The 22,881-nt window shown below is 43.2% G+C and overlaps 1 protein-coding gene across 5 annotated transcripts in view; it reads left to right on the top strand.

The window, feature by feature from the left end:
- Positions 1 to 22,881, top strand: part of mib1 (MIB E3 ubiquitin protein ligase 1) — a 69,115-nt gene continuing 46,234 nt past the window's right edge. For 3 of the 5 annotated variants that reach the window (XM_080439378.1, XM_080439376.1, XM_080439375.1), the window contains exons 1-12: positions 1 to 357; positions 1,958 to 2,129; positions 4,847 to 4,976; positions 9,928 to 10,032; positions 11,169 to 11,235; positions 12,568 to 12,772; positions 13,638 to 13,821; positions 15,775 to 15,919; positions 16,121 to 16,254; positions 17,792 to 17,899; positions 18,585 to 18,782; positions 19,233 to 19,396. In XM_080439378.1, coding sequence (XP_080295504.1) covers positions 129 to 357; positions 1,958 to 2,129; positions 4,847 to 4,976; positions 9,928 to 10,032; positions 11,169 to 11,235; positions 12,568 to 12,772; positions 13,638 to 13,821; positions 15,775 to 15,919; positions 16,121 to 16,254; positions 17,792 to 17,899; positions 18,585 to 18,782; positions 19,233 to 19,396 — 1,841 coding nt within the window. In that variant the 5' untranslated portion in view covers positions 1 to 128. The remainder of the gene's footprint in view (positions 358 to 1,957; positions 2,130 to 4,846; positions 4,977 to 9,927; positions 10,033 to 11,168; positions 11,236 to 12,567; positions 12,773 to 13,637; positions 13,822 to 15,774; positions 15,920 to 16,120; positions 16,255 to 17,791; positions 17,900 to 18,584; positions 18,783 to 19,232; positions 19,397 to 22,881) is intronic. The other 2 variants (XM_080439379.1, XM_080439377.1) reach the window with 1 other exon arrangement.

The following is a 22,881-nucleotide window of genomic DNA, read 5'->3' as shown; positions in this document are numbered from 1 at the left end:
TTCTGTGTCCTGTTGCTTTTTCCACGTCGGTCCACTATAACGGGCTAGCAAGCAGCATAGCTTCCCTGGGCTAACTTCATACAACTCGCTGTGGCGTTGCTGCTGCGGTGTCCTTATCGACAACAACAATGACCACGGGCAGGAATAACCGGGTGATGATGGAGGGGGTCGGGGCGAGGGTGCTCCGCGGACCGGACTGGAAGTGGGGCAAGCAGGACGGCGGAGAGGGGCACGTCGGCACGGTCAGGAGTTTCGAAAGTCCCGAGGAGGTGGTGGTGGTCTGGGACAACGGCACCGCGGCCAACTACCGCTGCTCCGGAGCCTACGACGTGAGGATCTTTGACAGCGCACCCACAGGTAGTTAAGCTCATTAGACCAGGGGGTCTTAAACGTTTTTTTCTGGCCAAGGACCCCCTTAGCTGAGAGAGATGAAGCAGGGACCCCCTACTACATATTGTATACTGTTTGTATGTTGCAGATTAAACTTGGTGATTCACCCAAGGTCTCCTCTTAGCAGACCTTGTATTGAACTGTACTTTGCTGTGCTTTTTTTTTTTGCAAACTGCTAATAAAGTAAAAAAAGTAATCAATCAATCAATCAATGTTTACATTTGTACACAGAGTTACAAATAGATGAATTAACAGGGACCCTGTGAAGGGTTTACCTGCTGCAAACTTAACCAGAGCAAGCAGTGATCTTAGTGTGGGAAAGGATGTAATTATGGGAATTCGTGTATGTTATCATTTTTGATAACTGTCAGTGTTGCTTATGATTACTCATTGCCAAGTGAATGTGACAGAGTTCAGTTCAGCTTTTCATCTTCTTAAAGTGATGTTTCATTTGATAATGATTCAGGTCAGCAACTTTAGACCTATCAACAACATAATGGGGAGTAAGATTATACAGAATGTGACAATACTATCCTTCCATCTACAAAAATGTTGTCAAGATAGATGCTGTCTATTTTTACTAGATCATTTCAGACTGGTAGTGATGGTGCATCACTAAACTGTTGCCATACTCTATCAATGGCCCTGGCCTGGTGGCCTTTTTTTTTATATAAGATTTTTCAGCATGTCTGCTTAATTTGGATAGAGAGGTTGAAATGCAGAAAAGAGACTTGGGTCGGATACGAACCCTGGCCTGCTGTGGAAGTACTGTAGCTTTATGTTGATTGCACTCTTTTTACCAGGTGAGCCGCAGGGTGCCCCCTTGTTTACATGTCTAATGGGTGATACATGTGCCCCCCCCCCCCCTGATGAAAGATAATTAATACAAATGTAAGAACAAAATCATAATCTTATTTATCAAAGCATAAAAAACAAACTGTAGTTCACTTAAAACCCCTATATACCTTGTTGTCCTGGGTCTTGGGCCTCTCCTTTTTCTCTCGGCCAAAAAGAGCCAATCTGCAACCTCATAATTAGTGATCGATCGATTATGGTCTTTCAGTGGCCGATGCCGATATTTATAGGGAAGACTGATTGAAAAACGATTATCTTGTTTTTGTTGTTGCATCTAATGAAATACAACATTAATAATGTGAAACAGTTATTAACCTGTGTAGATAACTGTAGATAACAGTGCACATGTTCATGGACATAGAAAGCTGTGATCAGTGTTCTAAACTGCAGATGGGCAATAAAAAAAAAGAATAGTCGGGCGCAAAATCGTCTGATGCCGATTATTTAAAAAAAAGCATAATATCGGTGCCTGTTATTTTTTCTGAATGTTTGCGTATTTCCGCCGAATGTTCCACTATTTTGACCTGCCCAGAATAGGGTGATAGGGTGAACTTCAAGTTGTTAAACTAAAGCCATTTTAGTTTTAACCACATGAACCATAGCATCTCTATTTTGGGCATGTCATAATAGGCGAATAATATTCTGCGAAAATAGCAGACGGATCTACATGCTCACAATGCGAGGTGTTCGCTTTTGCTTTGCAACCCCTCAGGCATCAAGCATGACGGGACCATGTGCGACACCTGCCGCCAACAGCCCATCATCGGGATTCGCTGGAAGTGTGCCGAGTGCACCAACTATGACCTCTGCACAACCTGTTACCATGGAGACAAGCATCACCTGAGACACCGGTTCTACAGGATCACCACTCCTGGCAGCGAGAGGTTAGTCTGTGCCACAGCACCACTGTCGTCAACAGGATACCTCGCGTCGTCGTGTCTGCTGCACCCGTAACTAAACCAAACCAGGTGGTTTTGTAGCTCTAGCGCCTCATGTATTGGGTGACCCAGCAGTTCACTCCGTTACTTTGGCTTTGTGCTGCCCCTATGTGTCAGTGACATTTGAGAGGTCTTGTTTGAGACCTGCCTCTCAGCCAACCGCCACAACATGTGTCCAGTGTCCACCACTCCTAGCCCACTGTTGCCAAGCAACAGCTCAACCTCCAGGTTTAGATGTTGTTTGGGTTCTGTCTCAACGATGACCGTATAATAATAGTAGCTTGTATCGCAAAAGGGTTATATAGAAGATGGTTTGCTTAGCATGAAGTCGAGTGACGTCACTTCTGAACCTGATCTTATCATTATCATATTGCTGTGTTCATTTATGCAAATAAATATGGCACTTGCGTGTCCTTATTATAAAATAAGGTGGTTGAAAGCAAGACTTTAGATTTTATAGCATTTTACATATCTCATATTGTACATGCAGCTCATGGTTGGCTCGAGAAAAAGGCATTTTTGAATTGTGCATATACATTTTTCCTTCTGTATTTTTCACAATGTGTGAATGTGAACAATGAATGAACAAACCACACTAAATCTTGCCATAGCTCACTGTGGCAATATTTGAGATAGGGCAATCCTGTTCAGCCGTGTTTCAGGGAAGCCTCTATTGTGATGTTGAGTAGATGAACGCATGGCCCAACAGCTGGCGGCCTTTTCAACTAAGTGTGACTTCAGTTCCCCCGAGACAGTTAGTGCATGGTAGCACACAATGGACACTGGAGGTGTCTCCCTATCCACATTGCTCTGACGGCGTAGTAGTGGGGTGCTTTGTTATGCCATATTAGATTCTTTCACTGACTGCTGCAGGGGGGAGTGTCTAGAGGCCACAAGCTGTTAGCTTTGGTTAGACTTGCACTGTCCAGCTGCCATGTCTACCATCTACAGGTGCATTGTGGTTTGATGGTCTAAGATCTTCTGGGCAATTTGTTAGTCATTTATATTATACTTGTAGACATACTGGAACTATAAACTAGTAACACTCTCAACCTCAAAGTAAATGCCTCCTGGGCCTGGCTGATATTTACCCACAGCTACTTAACCCATTAAGACCTGGAACTGTGTCATTTTTAGATTTGAGCTAAAAAGCATTATTTTACACTTTGGGCTATTCAAAAATAGCAGATCTACAAGCTCATAGCGCGGCACCGAGTGCCGCGCTACGAGCTTGTAGATCTGCTATTTTTGAAAAATCGTGGAAATGTGTGCAAATCTTTGAATATATATATATATATTTAAAGCGAACATTTTTAACTCAAATCTTTGCTTCTGGGGGGTCCCTGGAACAAAATATTTTGATGGGGGTCCGCGGCCAAAAACATATAATTTTGGGGGTCCTTGACATGAAAAAGTTTGAGCACTGCTGATATAGAAAGATACGTTTTTTCAGAAAACTGTTGGGGTTTAGGAGACATGTAGAATCGGCTTCAGGTCTCAATGGGTTTAACTAAGACCTGATGATTTGCACTGGCAGTCCCATGATGGCTGGGTATAGCAGGGCCAGGGGTAGGAGTTGCCACTAAGAACACACAGTGTTGTGAGGTGATACCTTTCGTACATTTTGACTGCAGTAAAAAAAAATGAAAATAATAACATCGCCTTATAAACTAAGGTTTGTTTGTGGCTGGCACTAGATTTCAGCGTCAGCAGAAAATCAACCCTAACACAACACAATAGCCAAGTGCATTTCTCTTTACCGTTGTTGAATACATATGATCATAGTATTTATATGTCGCAATACTTGAGCGACACCCCTTGCTGTTGGGCTGGTTGTTGGGAGCTTGTGGTTGTACTGTCATGAAGAACGGGATGTAATGTTCATATTCTTATATAGCTCAGACTTTGCCATCTGACAGTCTAATAGCTCTCTGGTAAACCACCAGCCTGGCCCCATGGCAGTAAGAGTGTGGCTTCCCTTCCATTGTGATCAAAAAATGGGAATATTTCAGACCACACAGTCAAACTTGGCCTCCATATCGGTGTCCTGGGAATAGTCGGTGGAAATGATTACCGTATGTTGCTGCTGACAAAAAAATATACTTTCTGGGCAACTACAATAAACCTCCACCATGCCATGTTCTTTTAACCACTTCAGACCTATTTCATAATTATAAATGGCACTGCAGTGCATTGTGTAGATGGGCTATTTTAGAAAGTATTTTAAATTATACATTTTCGCCTGTAGTGACATGCTCAAAATAGCGATGCCAGGTTGAAAGTGGTTAAAATTATATTTTGCCATTTCACATGTTATCTAACCTCTTTCCCAGCCTTTTCTCATCTCATGAGGAGAAAAGCCTGTAAAAGAACTACAGCCAAAAATGTCTATAGGGTGTCACTTCTGTTGACTCAGGCATATTTCTTGCAGTGGAGTTATTATGGCAAGTCGCCCATACCAATATGGCGGTGATGTTGACGTACAATCCAGTGGCCAATGCGGTGTCTATTTCTATTATGTGTATGCTTTCAGTTTCAGTAGCAGTTCTTCTCCATTGACCGTATTTCTGGTTTACAGCTTCTTGAGTATGGTCAATTTTAACAATGCTAATTCCCAAAAGAAGTGATGTTAATGAAGAACCATTCTTTGTCTCTTGGTACAGAGTCTTACTGGAGTCCCGTCGCAAGTCAAAGAAAATCACAGCCAGGGGGATCTTCACTGGTGGCCGGGTGGTGAGAGGAGTGGACTGGCAGTGGGAGGACCAGGACGGAGGCAACGGCAGGAGAGGAAAGGTGAGATATTGGGGAGGATGGCATTTTAGTTTTTTTCATATCATATGAAAAGGCAGTTAATAGCAAAATAATTAGATATTGGATTGGTTAACCCATTAACTCTTTAACTGCCAAAAACGGGAATTCCCGTCCGATGGCTCTATGGCTATCATGGCCAATGACGGAAAGACGGAAATATTTTTTTTTTAAAAATTGAAAAAAATATTATTATTATTATTGTTTTTTTTGGAATTTTTTGGTTTTTTTTTTTTTTGGTTATCTCAAAGGAACTAGGAGATAACGCTATCCAAAAAAATGCTGCTACATTCACTTCAATGTTAAAAAACAAACGGAGAAAAAATGCACCTTTTTCCTGGCACTGGGACGACACAGTCTGAAATAAGTGTGGCAGTGAAAGAGTTAAGACCTGAGGCCGATTCCACAAATATCTTCTAAATCCTAACAGTTTTTTGAAAAAAATAAACGTATGTTGCTATAATATCAGTGGTTCTCAAGCTTTATCATGTCAAGGACCCCTCAAAATGATACTGGCCGCAGACCCCCATCTCAAAATATTTAGTTCCAGGGACCCCCCAGAAGCAAAGATTTGTGTTCAAAATGTTCGGTTTAAAAATATTTATAATCAAACATTTGCACCCATTTTCAAGATTTTTCAAAAATAGCAGATCTACAAGCTCATAGCGCGGCACTCGGTGCCACGCTATGCACTTGTATATCTGCTATTTTTGAAAAGCCAAAGAAATCTAAAATGACACTGATTTCTTTCCCGGTCTTAATGGGTTAATTAGAGTGAGTAAATAACTGAACTGAAAACGGCACAACAGAGATTTCACGGACAGTCATTAGAACTGTCCTTTCATAAAATATGTCTGTCCCATAATGCTTCGCGGGTGTTACAGTCCCTTTGTCTCCTGCATAGATATATATGTTACAGGGAAATTGGCATTCCAGGGAAATTGGAAAAGGAGCGCTTGTTTTTACCACCCACCCAGGCAATTCTGTATAACCAACACTAGAGGGCAATGAATGCAAGCGTGTGTGCGTGTGCATGTGTGCGCACGCGTGTGCGTGTGTGCATGCGCTGCGCACACATGCCCACGCACACATGTGTGTCGTCGTGGACACTGGATAGTAACCATAGACTGTAACCCATGAAAAGATCTATTCTCCCCCTATCGGTTCACAACTCGGACGGCGCTGATTCGACTAGCAGACCTTCGGCCAGTCGGCGCGGGCACTCGCGCCTGGGCACGCCTCCTCGGCCTCAAGCTCTGCTGAGTCGGCGCGCCTCCGTCATGGACAATAACTATTATCACGTGTGCGTGTGAACGTGTGTTCAGCGTTCCCCTAGCGTAGCTTCCTGGTTGCTATGTGGGGGGGAACAACAAAAGCCAGGTCGGCCTCGCATCAAAGCCCCGCCTCGCGCCTCCTCCTCCTCGCGCCGCCTCGTATCAAAGCCCCGCTTCGCGCCTCCTCCTCCTCCTCGTATCAAAGCCCCGCCTCGGGCCTCCTCCTCCTCGCGAGCCTCGCGTAAAAAACCCTGTCTCGAAAAGCTCGCGCCGAAGCCCCGCGCCAAAAAGCGAGCGCTCCTCTTTCAATTTCCCTGGAATGCCAATTTCCCTGTGACATACACGTAGATACCTCATTGGCCACGGTGGTTCATTGGAGCAATGCATCTCATCGCAGCCACCATATTTTGTGGGGAGAGCCGTGCCTCCTAATGCGTTTATGACCCATGTATGTCTGAAGCAGGAGGTCTCGCCACAATTAAAATAATAATGACTTGCTGAATTCTCAACTGTGGCAGAGAGAACGAGGCAACCAGGTGCTCACCAGAGACTTAAAAGTCAACAGAGTTAAAATAGTAAAAAGTCCTCCTCCATCAGACGGGATAAGACATCGGATAAAAAATGGGAGATCCGGGCACTTGAGTTAAAAGAGGGAGCAGCCTTCATATAATACACCAGCATCTTGGTGTATTACCACAAGCGGTCTACATTTTATCCCTGATGAAGACCGTTTGTGGTCGAAACATGTTGGTGTATTAAATAAAGGCTGCTCCATCTTTTAACTTGTGTGCCCGGATCTCCCATTGTTCTCCCATTCTGATTTTCACGTGGTCTAGTTTCTTCGAAATGTCAGACATGTAGTTATGTTATGATATAGGATATGTGGTTAAATTAAAAACAATGTGGGTTTCCATTACCAAGACACCTTATCTTACATACTGTGTAGATGGTAACAGTACACACCAAGGCGATTTTTTTCATGCGAATAATATGTTTTTTTTAAAAACCTTATAAAGTCAATGCAAGTGTCCACACCAGTTTCGCGGAGCGAAAAAAGCGTCTTTTAATTATTCGGAACGAGTCCGAATTTTGCGTATATTCGCATATTCGCCGGTGTGTAACCGCCTTAATGGTTATAAAACAGATTTTTTTTAAAGTCTCAGGTACTTCTATACAACACAGGCATATTTCTTTCAGTAGAAATGGGACCTTCCCCACATAATATGGGGGTGGTGTTGACGTGCGACCCCACTGGCCAATGAGACGTATACCTATTTATGTCTATGGTCTCTTGCGCGTCTGCAGGGCTATTCTTTGTTCTTTTATGCTGTTTGAGATTTTTGCCTCCGCCCCCTGCTGGAACTAGTCGCTCTAGAGGTTATTTCTTGCTAAAAAACAAACAGCCGTTTATAATGATTTTGTGGTTAATAACTTTTCTTTGGTATTTACATTATACACCCACCAAGGGATTTGTGTTTCCTTTCACAACACTAAGGTAGTAGAACGCAGTTACGTGGATTTCACTGCAGCGTTGTAGACGAAATAGAAAGTAAGTTAGCATAATGCCTAGTCGTCGCTTTGTTATCTGATAGCTGATAGATCCAAAGAATGATCCAAATAAGATGGATGGAGACCCTGTCTGTGGCCCTATCTGGATGGGGAAAAATCACAAGTCAGTTATTGCCAGAAAATGCTGCACAATTTACGTAGGCAACGGCTCAAATCACACGGCACAACTGGGTGAGAGCGAGAGCAACGGAGAAAGAGAGAGAGAGAGTCATTTATCTTTTAGGATTGATGATTAATTCATTATTAATATGGTTAAATTGTTTTATAGTTTGACAGCCCCATTATGTATGAAATGTGACTGCAAATAGTTGTGAACCAGCAGAGGTTTATTTTGGAATTGTTGGTGCACTCGGGTGATTTTAAAATAGACATTGCTGGCTAATTGTTTGGCAATCGGGTATGAATAATTGTATTTTTCAACTCAGAATTCATAAAACTCCTTAATAAAAGGTTCCTATTAAGATCTTATTTTGATTTCATCCCACCCATTCAAATTCATATTATTTTCAGAGAATACAAATATGTCCTTGCAGTCTGATGGGGTTGTCTATTAAAATTTACATTGGAGCAGCGCCATAAAGAGCTTGTATTTTGACTCCGGTCCAGACCCCGATGTATTCAATTTAAGAGTCCCTGCAGGCAATTTAAGAATTCATTTTGCTGTTATTTAATGGCATATCTCATTATTGTTTTATGATGCTGTAAGCAATATGCTCCCCAGAAAACCGCTATTACATGTCCTGTAGCAAGATGAGCTGTCAGTTTAGTGCGAATGTAGCCTCCTAAGGCTGCTTAATTTATTATGCCTGGAATGAGCATTCATATAATCTAATGATTTGAAATATGTTTTTACCGTAGGCTAAACTGTTAATTATTGTAATACAGCTCCGACCATTTTTTTACAAATTGCGGTTGACTCGTCCATGGGTACACACGCATAAATGGCCTGAAAATCACTTCATGTAGATAATTTTGGTTCTATGTTTTCTAATTGGGCATATTTTATAAAGTGGACACACTTGACATCTTTTAAGTTCTCATTTGTTTCTTTCTTGTTAAACTCGGCAGCCAAGGAGCTCTTGAAAAGGAAAAGTTTCTCCACAACGCCTTGCTCATTGGCTACTCTTGCCTCTACCACAGACTCTTAGTTAGAGTGTCCCTCTGGGACTGCTTTAAAATTATTCAAATAAAGTCCCAGGTTCTGACAAAGAAGACTTATCTGCAATGACTGTTAATGCAAAAGATTTTTCATTTCAGATGACTTTACTTGAGTCACTTTTAATTAAAAAAAATAAGGAAAAAAAATCACAGCCAGCGTGGTAGGGAATTTTTGCAGTGTGTGTGCATGTTGCTGTATTTTAGTGCAGTTGTGCTTGATCCTTGTTTTTACTGCGTCTCTGGAAACAATTGCTGTAACAGTCACAAAGGTATAATAAAAATCACCTGAGAGGTTTGCTACTGCAGTAAAATGAAAAAAAAGAAAAAGTGGAGCCTATTCAAAGAAAGAATTGCAGTGCATGGAGAATCGAGACAAAATCAAATTGCAAGTCAAAAGAATCAAAATGCAATCAAATCGTTGGGTCCTTGCCGACTCCCACTCACTAATATGTCCCTGCCTTCATGAAGTCTCAACATAGTGATGGAATGGCATACAGAACTGCAGACAATGCAGTCTATGGATTAGCTGCTATACCTGCACACAGACTGAGGCCCTGTCCGAAGATGGGAGGTGGGGTGGGGGTTCGGGAACAATAAAGCTGACATGCTCATCTTAAAGTGCAAATTATTGCCCCTGTAGCTGGTCTGTAGACGGACCTCCATACTGCATTATAACGTGATCAACTCCTCCAAGAATGGTCCGTGGCACTGTTCTTAACCATATTCTTAACCATGGTGTTCCTAAAGATTTACAAAAATCTGCTATCTTCACCCTTTGTCATACAATGAAGCATCGAGGGCCTAAGTGGTTGAAAGACATATTATTGACGTATAACTTGAAGTGCACTTTTATGCCCATTTGCAAGATGGAAACCCCATCTCAGGTGCCTTGACGTAATGGTTTCGTTTTGTGCCTTTTGCGTACCTCCCTGCAGGTGACAGAGATACAGGACTGGAGTGCCGCCAGCCCTCACAGTGCTGCCTACGTACTGTGGGACAACGGGGCCAAGAACCTGTACAGAGTTGGCTTTGAGGGGATGGTGAGTAAACTTCCAGTTCAGACACGCATACACAGACACACACACACTCAGTCTTACAAAGGATCAGCTGCCCGTGTGGCTTTTGTGTTTGACCATAGGGCTGAGGCTGCCAGGGCTTTGTTGGAGCCACGCAGCCAGCATGCGTGAGGCACTATTGTGTAGGCAGCTGGAAAGAGAGGGTATCTACATGATAAAGACAATCTGGTTCTTTTGGCGTTTCTTTTTTTTGCCGGGGGAGGGTGAACATGGAGGTCAGCATGAGAGAGACGGGGGGGGTCCTTGGTTTTTATCGGAGCTCTGGCTATGCACACACCCCCAATGAAAAGCTTATCTCTCATTGGCGGAGAGACCCCCTCTGCCTTTTACGAAGGGGCCAATGAGGTTTCTCGGTCGTGTAACAGATTTGTCCTTTGTTATCCTAATAGGTTGAAACGGTCTTGAGGGTAAGGTAGATGGCATCTGCTTCTGAATTAAGCAAGTCACAGATTACACCACCTCCCCCCCACCTTCCTTCAGCACGGCCATTTTTAACTGAAGCACCCCACTCTTGAGAGACAGTGAGAAAAAAAAAAAAAAGAAGCCACTGCAGCTATATTATGTACAAAAAAAACACCCAAGCAAGTCAACTCCTTTTCCTGTGTTGTACGCAGTAAAATCCTCACTGTTAATTTAACCCAAATCCATTTGGTTACATTTTAACTCTCTCAGAGTTAAATGACCACTGAAGATTTTACAGTGTAGTAATTATTTTGTGCAAATAGCATCACAATAAGATCAACTTTAATCCCGTTGGCGCAGGTTTTTCTTCTTCATTTGTTGGGACTTGTATTCGTTCCTGAGGCCTGTAAGGTCCCATCACTTCAGAGGAATGTCTGCACTGCCTTGTAATCATCTCTGCCCTCTAACTCTGCCACAGTGGCTGCACATCTCTGAGTCATCAAAAAAACACCACACGATAACGCTTTCTTTTCCCCAGCAATGTAATGTTTCATTGTCCTTGCTTGCCCTTAGGGTAACTCTGTTGTCCCTATTCTGTGCTTTTATGGTGACTTCTCGTGACATAATTCATGATCAGTGTCTAATGGAATTACCCACTGGCTAATTATCTCATCCTCTTGCTCCCATCTCTCCTTCAGTCGGACCTGAAATGCGTGCAGGATGCCAAAGGAGGCTCGTTTTACCGTGACCACTGTCCTGTTCTAGGTAAGTAAGCCAGTGATCTGTGCCCACCCTCATTATTGCACCAATCCTTTCTCCCAGCGTTCTGGTGCAGTGGATTCCAAGGGCGTTAGGGAGAGTTTCTGTCGCAGTTACACACCGGGGCCACAAGATGGCAGCACCACACAGTCACCTGGGTGCCTTGATACCAGAGCAAGGCATGGGTCATGCCGGCACAGCATTCCAAGAATTCCAGTAGGGAAATGTTTCCTTAGTGACTTCCTGGCTAGGGGTATCTGGGCAAGGCCTGGCAGCGGCTACAACACTGCAGCAAAGCCCCTCCACAGTGTGATGGCGTCATTGTCATCGTCATCGTCCCCTCAGTCCAGCGCTTTTCTTAGGAATGCATCACCTGCTGCACTTGATCACATACTGCCTATTATATATGAATATAGCACTGTAACAATTATTTCTTGCAGGGTGTATCGTACAATTAGGAAGACATGCCTCTGTGTCAAAACAATGTACGGCAAATATCCACTCACTTATTGGTTAAAAAAAGAAAATAAATGATGCAAACAGCGTTAACATCGCTGCATCATCATCAAAGCTTTGTGTTGTCAGTTCAAATTTGGAAGCAAAGTCTACATTGTAAATAATGAGCAATTGATGTTTTTTGTGCTCCATAATTTTTGATTGTTTTATTGTCTCTTCATGTGTTTTACATTATTTGAATAATTATTTGTATTTTTCACATGATTGTACTTTAATTCGACTTTTAATGCCATCATTGATTTTCAACTTTAATGATTTAAATTAAAAAAATCTGCATTGTGATGCAACACGTTGTGAGCTTGTAGATGGGCTATTTTCGCTATTTCTGGAAAGTATAAAATAGGGCTTAAGTGTTTAAAGGTTCTGTGAGTGATATTTTCTTGGGTTAAAACAAATCGTTTTTTGTTCAAAAGTTAAGGCTCTGTATTCAGATAGTAATCATCTCTATAGAGTTCAGTAATAGGCGTCTCCCTCAGCTCTTTATTAAAAAGAAAATATATTTTCAGGTTGGAATACCAATTTCATCCAGTCAGGAGAGAGAACCCCACAAATATCATTTTATCAGCTTCAATTTGATAGTGTTCCAGTTCCAATTGGGTCTGCTCATTTTAGTTTTGTTTCATAATTTCTCCTGATTGGGTAAAATTGCTATCCTAACCAGAGCTTTTATTCTCTGTTCATTGAAGAGCTGAAGCTGGATTACTATCATTATATAGAGCTATTTATCAATCATTTTAACACCAAGAAATATCACTTGAACCACCTTTTAAGAATTGAACAATTATTTCCTTCATTCTAACCTAGTCCTGTCCTCCCTCCCAGGTGAGCAGAATGGCAACAGGAACCCTGGTGGTCTTCAGATTGGAGACCTGGTCAACATTGACTTGGACCTGGAGATTGTCCAGTCCCTCCAGCATGGTCATGGCGGGTGGACCGACGGCATGTTTGAGACCCTCACCACCACTGGCACAGTGTGTGGCATCGACGAGGACCATGACATAGTGGTTCAATACCCCAGTGGGAACAGGTAAGGTCATGGGCACAACCCCACCACCACCACCCTCATATGGCCAGCTTTTCTCTGAATTGGACTCTGAGAACATTCCCTGTCAGCTTCTATGATTCACTGGCTGTTTTAAATGCATTATTTGGGCTGGAGGATGTGACAGAAAGTTTTATTTGAATATTTTCTCTGAATGTATCACATCAATGTCCAAAACGGGACGGAAATTATAGTTGCATGATTCTGTTCATTTTGTTCCATTTAGCTTCTTAATGTGAGAGTCAGCCAGCATGCACTTGATCTGATGTAATGTCTGGATATAAATTAAGTCAGACTTTCAAATATTGAAAGTTTAATCACTTTGATATGATCATTTATGGTTGTCAGTTCAAATTTGTAACCAAAGTCTATGTTGTAAATGGGGCTATCCCCTCCTAGTCCCCATCAATAGTCGATTGATGAATCGTTTTGGTCTTAGTCGATCAACACTACCAATTGTGAACTCTACATATAACCCTTTCATTTTGCCAGTATATGACTTTCAATTGCCAGTAGCCATTGTGAAATTAACACTAGGAAGTTAAGTCCTCAGTCCTCAACCCCACCAACTTGAAAAGGCTGCTCTCTGCACAAATCTATGCATCAAACACAATTTTACAGATTTGTTGATTAGTCGTCAAATTCCTATGACTGAGTACGGATGAGTTCTATAGTTGAGGACAGCCCTAGTTGTAAATAATCGCTAAATACAATATACCGTGCAACTCTAAAGCCTACACTGTTACATGACATTGCTATGACATTTCCTGATTATTATGAGTAATGAGAATGAGTTTACTGTTTGCTATATGTTCAGCACATACTGTAACGGTACGCTGTGTGTCCTCAGGTGGACGTTTAACCCAGCTGTGCTGACCAAGGCCAACGTAGTGCGTAGTGGAGAAGTGGCAGCTGGGGCAGAGGGTGGAACTTCCCAGTTTCTGGTTGGAGACTTGGTCCAGATATGCTATGATATCGACCGCATCAAGCTGCTGCAGAGGGGCCATGGAGAGTGGGCTGAGGCAATGCTGCCTGTAAGAGTCTCATACTTTATAACATAAAGTATACACTGTGTATCATCACTGTCGGGCAGAAACCATGTATCTCCATATTTTTCATCTTTTATTTTTTCATAACTTAATGTCCTATTTTAAACTGCGGCCTATGACAGTTTCTCACGAAAGTAGCTAAAATCTACAAGCTAGCAACGTGTTGCCATTGTTGAAAGATTTGGACATTTTTCGTAATGATATCCCCTAATTATGGATGCCATGTTGAAAGCGGTTAAGTACATCTGTATTCCACCCGACAGCGACGATATAAGATACACCAATGCATTTAACATATTGTGTGCCAAAAACGGTCCGGACCGTTTTTGAAAAGCCATGCGTGGAGTGCCATAAACGGTTAAAACCGTTTTAGCAATTTGTTTCCTTTTTTTCTTTTTTACGAGGGGCGCCCTAGTGCAACTTTGGAATCACCCACGGTGCCTCTAAAATGGAAGGGACAGATGTGGATGGGTGCCAAAAAACATGGCTTCCGTCCACTCCCCATTATATCTCCTTGATAAAAACCGCCGGATCTCCTTAACTTTTTACAGTGGTGAAAACGAGCCATTGTCGGTGCGTGATCACTCCGCAATACGGCTCGCGTGAGAGATGTTATTGTTCCGGGCGTTAGACGGGACCATCGTACACGCGTCCGCATTGTTTACATCCGTGTCTTCGTCGTGGCCACTACAGCGCTAAACATATCAGCGTAAGCGGGTAAAGAATGCCAGCACTAGATGTACCCTGTTTTAATAAAACTCTGGCACTTAATGTGTTAGCAGCAAAGTTTTCACACCTGAAATTTGGCCCAATTAAGTCATTTTATTTGTACTTTGCTTTTCATAAATCACAAAAATTAAATACAAGGCCGAGTGACTTTAACAGCCATTGTAATTTCCTGCTACTCGCTATGGTCTTTAGCCAGTGCTGACTTCATCTCCCGTGTAGAAATAACAGAAACATGCCAAAGATTCCTCTGTGCCAAATTAGCCTGGACACCATAAAGATTATGGCCGTTATGGTAGTGATTACTTTTTTTCTCCTCTGCTCTATCTCAAAGAGAATCTATTCTTTCCTTATTATGGAAGTTTATTCATTGCTGCCCCATAACGCCGTTGGCTGTGTAACGCCAGTCTAGTACAATATGCCACTTATCCCTGCCAAACTAGCCCCCTCTCGGCAGCTAATGAGCCTTAAAACCCCGAGATGGGCTGTAGCTTTGATCACTAACCACGGCTGTTCCCCGTCTGCTGCTGCGGCTGCCGCTATTGCAGCAGTCCCCCCCCCCCCCCCCATTATTGATAGCATCCTCCAGGACGGCCCCAGCCCCGTAGCTCCATGGACTCCAAAGTGCCTCCTCCTCGTGCAGCACGGCACAATATGATTGGAAATTGGAAGGCATTTTGCCGCGTCCTCCCAAACCCTGGAGAGGATGCCGTTATTGGCTGTATAGATGGGGAATAACCTGGCTAATAGACGGGTCTCTCTCTCTCTCTGTGTCTCTCGCTGTTTGTGCAGCGAGTCGATGCCCTTTGAATGACTAATGAGAGGAAAAAGTTGAAATTTGCCTGTGATAATCTCTGGTCTGTCAGTGTTTTTTTCTTGCACGGAACAGGCTTGTCGATTACTTTCTCCTCTTCTCCTGGTCCAGTAGTTTCTTAGCCGAATAACCACCTCTCTGTTTTATGCCTGTTGCCCTCTCTCTATGGCTGACTATTTATGTTGAGCTGATTTTCTCACACACACACACACACAGTCACACACACACACACACACACACACACACACACACACACACACACACACACACACACACACACACACACACACACACACACACACACACACACACACACACACACACAGTCTCACTCACAGATAATGCCCCCCCCCCCCCCCCCTTTTTTTCTAATGAGTTTGTGGTGTCTCTCTGCACAGACCCTGGGTAAGGTGGGGCGGGTGCAGCAGATCTACTCCGACAGCGACCTTAAGGTAGAGGTGTGTGGCACCTCGTGGACGTACAACCCCGCCGCTGTCACCAAGGTTGCCCCCTCTGGCTCAGCTGTCACCAACGCCTCTGGAGGTAGGCACGGATACAGCTGCTCTCCACCGCAGTACAACTCTGTTGACGCACTAAATGCACAAAACCTAACATGCTCTCTCACTGTCTCTGTCTCTGTCTCTCTCTCTCTCTCTCTCACCTACACAAAGTACCACTCTGATATGGCTTTTGCCCCATTGTTTGTGTGCGTGTGCGTGCGTGTGCGTGCGTGCATGTGTGTAGAACGTCTGTCTCAGCTGCTGAAGAAGCTGTTTGAGACCCAGGAGTCCGGAGATATCAATGAGGAGCTGGTCAAGGCTGCAGCTAATGGAGATCTGGCCAAAGTGGAGGACATTCTTAAACGACCTGATGTGGACGTAAGTGCTGCAACAAACATACTTTGCTATGGGGGGGTGGGGTGTATTATTATTAGTATTAGCTAATGTTATTATGTTGAGTTTCACAGTGCTTCAGTGTGTGTCTTCCCTGGCATCAGTCTCTTCTGATCAGCAGATCACTTGATCAGTTTACACTGAGCTACGATGGCCTGAGAATGCAGCCGTAGCTAGCTACTGTTTAATGAAAAGAAAAATCCTTTGGCCTTCGGGCGTTATAGCAAACCACAGAGTGTCTCTCTGAGTACACTGATATTTGTTCTTGAATTCACCCCCCCTGTGCACACACAGGCACACATACACACACACACACACACACACACACACACACAGAGGACCGCCAATTTGGCTCCTAGGAGAGCGCTATGAGATCTTCCCTCCCGCTGCTCTCTCAATCAGAAAAGCATTAAGCTTCGGCCCAGAGGAGGCATTGAGGTGCATCGGTGTGCATTGCAGCACTCTCAGTGTCCAGCTGATATCCACTAGTCCTGCATGGCCAGAGGATCTGTCCTGACAAGGGGGCTCTGGGGGCAAACACCCATTTGCCGGGGACACGAGCCATATTACTTTTTAGAGTTGGTAAGGTCTAAGCCACCTGAACACTTTGCAATACTGTCTTCACTCTGAGAGAGAGTGAGGGAGAGATTGTGTGTGTGTGCGTGCGTGCGTGTGTGTGTCAGTGTGCTGAAGGCTGGCCAGATGCCCCAGCGCCTTTCAATGGAATTATTTGCTTAAAGCTGAGCACACTGGGCCTGGCCAAGTGATCCGGCCGCCAGGACAAGAGACGTCTCGAGACTCCCAAAGGAGTCCGCATTAATATTTATGCTCTGAGTTATTGCAGTGCTGCAGTTAGCAATGAAACACACACACACACACACACACACACACCCAGCCACTTACTACGCTGGTGGTGCTCCAGGTGAACAGCTAGTTTTGTGGATCGACATAAAATGATGCTGCTTCACATTGACAAACACAAGTGCACGCACACGCATCCGCACGCACGCACACACACACACACACACACACACACACACACACACACACACACACACACACACACACACACACACACACACTAACTAGGGGTGCAACAGTTAATTGAACTAATTGATTTAATCGATTATGGAAAGGAAAAAATTAACACAATCGATAAAATAATTTATTTTCAAAAATAGGTAAAATAGTAGATCTACAAGCTCACAATGCGTCACAGTGTTGTGCGTTTGTAGTTCTGCTATATTCGCTAATAATTCAAATATTTGTATTAAAATGAATATTTTAAAAAAAGTATCCAAAAACGCTCTCCTCGATTATTTGATTCATCGAAAAGGTAATCGATAGAATAATCACAGAGAAAATAATAGATGGTTGCAACACACACACACACACACACACACACACACACACACACACACACACACACACACACACACACACACACACACACACACACACACACACACACACACACACACACACACACGTATTTAGTGTGTGACTGCTGGTGTGTTTGCAGGTGAACGGGCAGTGTGCTGGTCACACGGCCATGCAGGCGGCCAGTCAGAACGGACACGTGGACGTGCTCAAGCTGCTGCTCAAACACAGCGTGGACCTGGAGGCCGAGGTCTGTATCGTCTTCCGTCTCCCTCAATATTTCCCACTCGCTCTTATCATCCATGCCATTAAATTCGTATTAGTCAGCGGAGATAGTTTGAAGCACCCCCTGCACACAGACGTGGCTGGTTCTACATCTTGACTGGAAGCGGTTTTCATATCGTGTGGAAGTCTCAATGTGGTTTAACAAAAAAAAGGTTCAATCCCAGTTCGAGCGCAGTGTCTAGGGCTTTCACGATTACAAATTTAAGTTGACGATTAATTGTCACACAAATAATTGCGATTAACAATTTAATTGTTTTTTTTTTGGCATTGAACATTGGAAAATTTAATTTCTGTTTGGTCTTTTATTTGCTTCATAATAACAAATTGTGCAGGGCAGATATGACAAATAACTTAAATATACAAAGGAATTACTGACACATTTAATCATTTTATACTTTAAAAAATAAAGTTAGAAAAAAATTGCAGATATAGCTGATCTACAAGCAGATCTACAAGCATATACAACACGTCACTTTGTGTTGTGTATGCTTGTACATCTGCTATTTCTGCTATTTTTGGAAAATGTTTGAAAATGTATGAACATTTTTCCACGTGGAAACGATTATCTCAAATAACTGCGATTAGACTATTATGTAATAATTGTGACAGGCCTAGCAGTGTCATGACTGTGTCTTTGTGACCGTCCTCAGGACAAGGATGGCGACCGGGCGGTGCACCACGCGGCGTTCGGCGACGAGGGATCCGTCATCGAGGTGCTGCAGCGGGGCGGGGCCGACCTGAACGCCAGGAACAAGCGCCGGCAGACGCCGCTGCACATCGCTGTCAACAAAGGCCACCTGCAGGTGGTCAAAACCCTGCTGGATCTTGGCTGCCACCCCAGCCTCCAGGTATAGCTGCTCATTGCACCTACTCTGAAAATGTTGCACATTAAAGTTAGTCAGAATAGTCCCCAAGGTCAGATCACTCGAGACATAAAGTGACATTGATCACTGAGTAAAAAGGCCCATAACCGTGTTAAAGGGATACTTCACTTTAGGGCCGGGGAAACATTTAAAAAATATATTAAAAATAAATGAAAAAAGTTATGGAAAATTCATGGCCCCCTCACGCATTAGAGTGTCCTACTAATGCGTGAGGGGGCCATGAATTTTCCATAACTTTTTTCATTTATTTTTTATATATTTTTTAAATGTTTCCCCGGCCCGAAAGTGAAGTATCCCTTTAAGTCCTACTGTGAGCTTATGAGTTTTTGTTATTTGGGAACTTTTTCTCCCATAATGATCAAAATTGAGACACCAGGTTGAAAGTGGAATAATAAGTGGAATAATTGACAGAAGATTAACTTACAGGACTCCGAGGGTGACACGCCCCTGCACGACGCCATCAGCAAGAAACGGGACGACATGTTGTCCGTGCTGCTGGAGGCCGGTGCCGACGTCACCATCACCAACAACAATGGCTTCAACGCCCTGCACCATGCCGCCCTGCGGGGGAACCCCAGGTAGGAGACAAACCCATTGAACGCATTGTCATTATACCCCACTGTGTCACCTCTGATGATGATTCGACCCTGGCTGGGGGACCAGGAAATGGTTCGGTTCGTTTGGAGGAATCTGTGGATGCAGAATTCCTTTGGAGATATATATGCGATTTCACATTTTGGGTGTGATGACTTGGATTGGATCCAGACAATGTCGTTTCAGAGGCTGGTGATTTTTTTACTGTGGAGCACACACTTTTAACTCATTCAATCCGAGAACGCATCTGTGTCATTTAAATGTTTTGTCATATTTTATATTTTGGCTATTTAAAAATAGCAGATATACAAGCTCATAGCGCGGCACCAAGTGCTGCGCTACGAGCTTGTAGATCTACTATTTTTTTTTTAATATATGTACTTTTTCAAGCGAACATCTTTAACTCAAATATTTGCTTCTGGGGGTCCCTGAAACAACATATTTTGAGATGGGGGGGGGGGGGGGGTCGGCGGCCAAATACATATAACTTTTGGTGGTCCTTCACATGAAAAAAAGTTTGAGAACCACTGATTATAGCAACATACGTTTTTTCAAAAAACTGATTTAGAAGATATTTGTAGAATCAAAGATCAAAGATTTGAGTCACAAATGTTCGCTTTGAAAAAATATACATATTCAAAGATTTGCACAAATGTTCACGATTTTTTTTAATAACTAACAGATCTACAAGCTCATAGCGCACCAGCTTGTAGATCTGCTATTTTTTGAATAGCCCAAAGTATAGAATAATGGTTATAGCTAAACAATCTAAAATGACACAGCGATGCATTCCCGCATTGAATGAATGGGTTAATTCATACAACGGCAACTGCTCCTGATGAGCAGGTTGGCGTCTGTGTGTAAATGTTTGTGTGGATGTACAGTAATGCACATTGTAAAGTGCTTTGGACAAACACACTATGTAAATGCACTTTTTTGGCATTTTTAACAGTTTTTCTGGAGCGTTGGTGGCAGTTGCACCACTGAGATTTCTTATTTCATGTTAGTTTATTATTCAGCCGTGGGGGTTTGAAGAAAATCTTTTTCACACCAAGCCTGAATCCAAAGTAAACTAAAGTCATACTAAACGGACAGAAGATCCCCAAGTGCCCCACAAAAGCTATTCAGTTACATATTTATCTTGTTAATAGGACATTGCACTAGTAACGAAAACAATAAATACATTTGTTTACTAACAGTTATTTATTGAACAGTTGAAGCGACAAACGGTCGCTTTTTAAAATACTTTTGACATTGATTCTTTTTTTATTGGAGGGTAATCTACCATAGTAGCTCACAAAACTAACGCTAGCATACATTGGTTATTCCTTTTTGAGCATCTTTTGCCTGCGGCCACAGTGGAGCGCTAATGCGTAGCTGCTTGTACGTTGCTCAGTCATCCTCTGATGGAATGACTGACTTCCCTTGTCCCCCCCCCCCCCCACCGTGCATAAATCTAAATCAGAGGATGTTGAAGGCTGTGTTTTGCTTCAGTGTCCAAACAAGGCCTACCAGGCAATGCTGTTAGACTATATGGTGTCTGCTCTCTGGAATACATTAGTGGCTGGTAGAATCCAATAGGCACGCGATTTGCAGCATTTGGCTGTTTAGTTGTTTATTTTATCATATGCAGCCCAAAAGCAATATAAATACGTAGCCCAAAAGCAACATAAATATTCATGGTTGTGTATCATTATGTATGATTTTCTAGGTTACAAGTGGGCCCGAGGAGTTTCATTCACATCTTGTCGAATAACACACTTGGTTCATTGTTATGTCGGTCCTTACCCCAATCAGGCTGGGAAATGCTTCAATTTTAATTACAAGGTAGCAAGAAGTAGAATCTGTGATCAGAGTAAATTACGCTCATCAGTTCACAAAGAGCGTTGAGTAGCAGTTGAGAAAGATCATTGCTTTGTAGATATAGATTGCATGACAGCAGGTTTTGCTGTAAGGAAAACATGCTTGACTCTAATTTCCTTGATATAGACTTGTCATTCTGAAAATGAACAAAGCGTGCTGCTTGCCCTGTTGCAGCTACCAAATAATTTAAATGCAAATCAAATGGTCACATCTTGGAGTAACACACAGTGTAAAGAGGAAGGTTTGGTGAGTCCTAGGTCAATGCCAACTGTCCATGCCAAATGGCAACTTTTTTATGCCACTATCAGGTCCAAGAGGATTAGCACTAACTCACATATCTTACATAAATGTTGCATTTAGACAGATTCTCTGGCATTCACTGTTTCTTTTTCGTTCATTTGGGCTCAAGGTATAAGCCTACAGGCTTCATCTGTCTCTGCACCAGATGGTATGGACTCACATTGACATTAGACTACCTGTGCGGCGCCGAAAGCATCTGTCAAATAGTATTTTTTTTTTTGCCGTGTACCTAATAGTCCTTGAAGTTCATTAGTTTCTTTTACTGTTAATGCTGGTCTACTCTATTGCTTTGCATGTTAGCAGAGGCTAGCCTGAAGCCGCTGGCCCACACGGTAACAGAAGTCTGTCTTGTCCTTGGCCACAGCTATTTCTGGCTCCACCTGGTTGCTGCTCCGCTCTGTGAGGGGCTATTCTGGTCTCGCATGCATGCGAATATTAAAGGGTGGCTTATAGAGACTACTGTCTGTATGAACCTCTGAAGGTGATGGACATTTGTGTTTTGAGGGTCAGGGTTATATAGACTGTAGTGTTTTTTTTTAGGAAAGTCAACAGCTGCCGTGTGTGTGTGCGTGTGCGTGTGCGTGTGCGTGTGCGTGTGCGTGTGCGTGTGCGTGTGCGTGTGCGTGTGTGTGTGTGTGTGTGTGCGTGTGACCATGGGGACAGATACATTCTGCTGGCCTGGCACGAGGACAAATGAAATTGGGGTCAGAGGGCCATGGAGCACCTGCCACCTCAAGCCTGGCCAGTCCCATCCCCTCACCCCTGGCACGGCCTGCAGAATGGCTCTGTCTAAAGCCCTTGCCTCCTTCCACCAAACCAACACCCTGATAGATAGCCTGTTAGACAATAATCTGCACTGCAATCAGCCTGTGCCTGACATTCTATTTCGAGCCTTGTGCCCGGAAATGCATTGGAGTCATTTTTCATGGTACCGTGATAAAGCGTATATGTATTCTTATATATATTTTTCCGTTTATGATTTTCCCTTTAGCCAGCGGTAGCATCAAAGACGGAAGACAAATCTTTTCACTTATGGTTTCATATGAATCTTATGCATTTGTAGTGTGTGTGTGTCTGTGTGTGTGTGTGTGTGTGTGTGTGTGTGTGTGTGTGTGTGTGTGTGTGCTGACTAGAATTTATTGGAGAAGGAAATAGGGAGCTGGTCACCCTTAGGACTTAACAATACATAGCACCCTCTTCACCACCACTGAGTGTAACATCGCAGTCCAAGTGCTGGTGTTAGTAATATTTTATATTGCAGGGCCCCTGTCGTGTTGTGAGCGTGGGGCGACTTGCTTCAGTCCAT

This window comes from Gymnoscopelus braueri, assembly GCF_963280865.1.
Source record: "Gymnoscopelus braueri genome assembly, chromosome: 10".
NCBI lineage: Eukaryota > Metazoa > Chordata > Actinopteri > Myctophiformes > Myctophidae > Gymnoscopelus > Gymnoscopelus braueri.
This window is presented reverse-complemented; position numbering and strand designations above follow the sequence as displayed.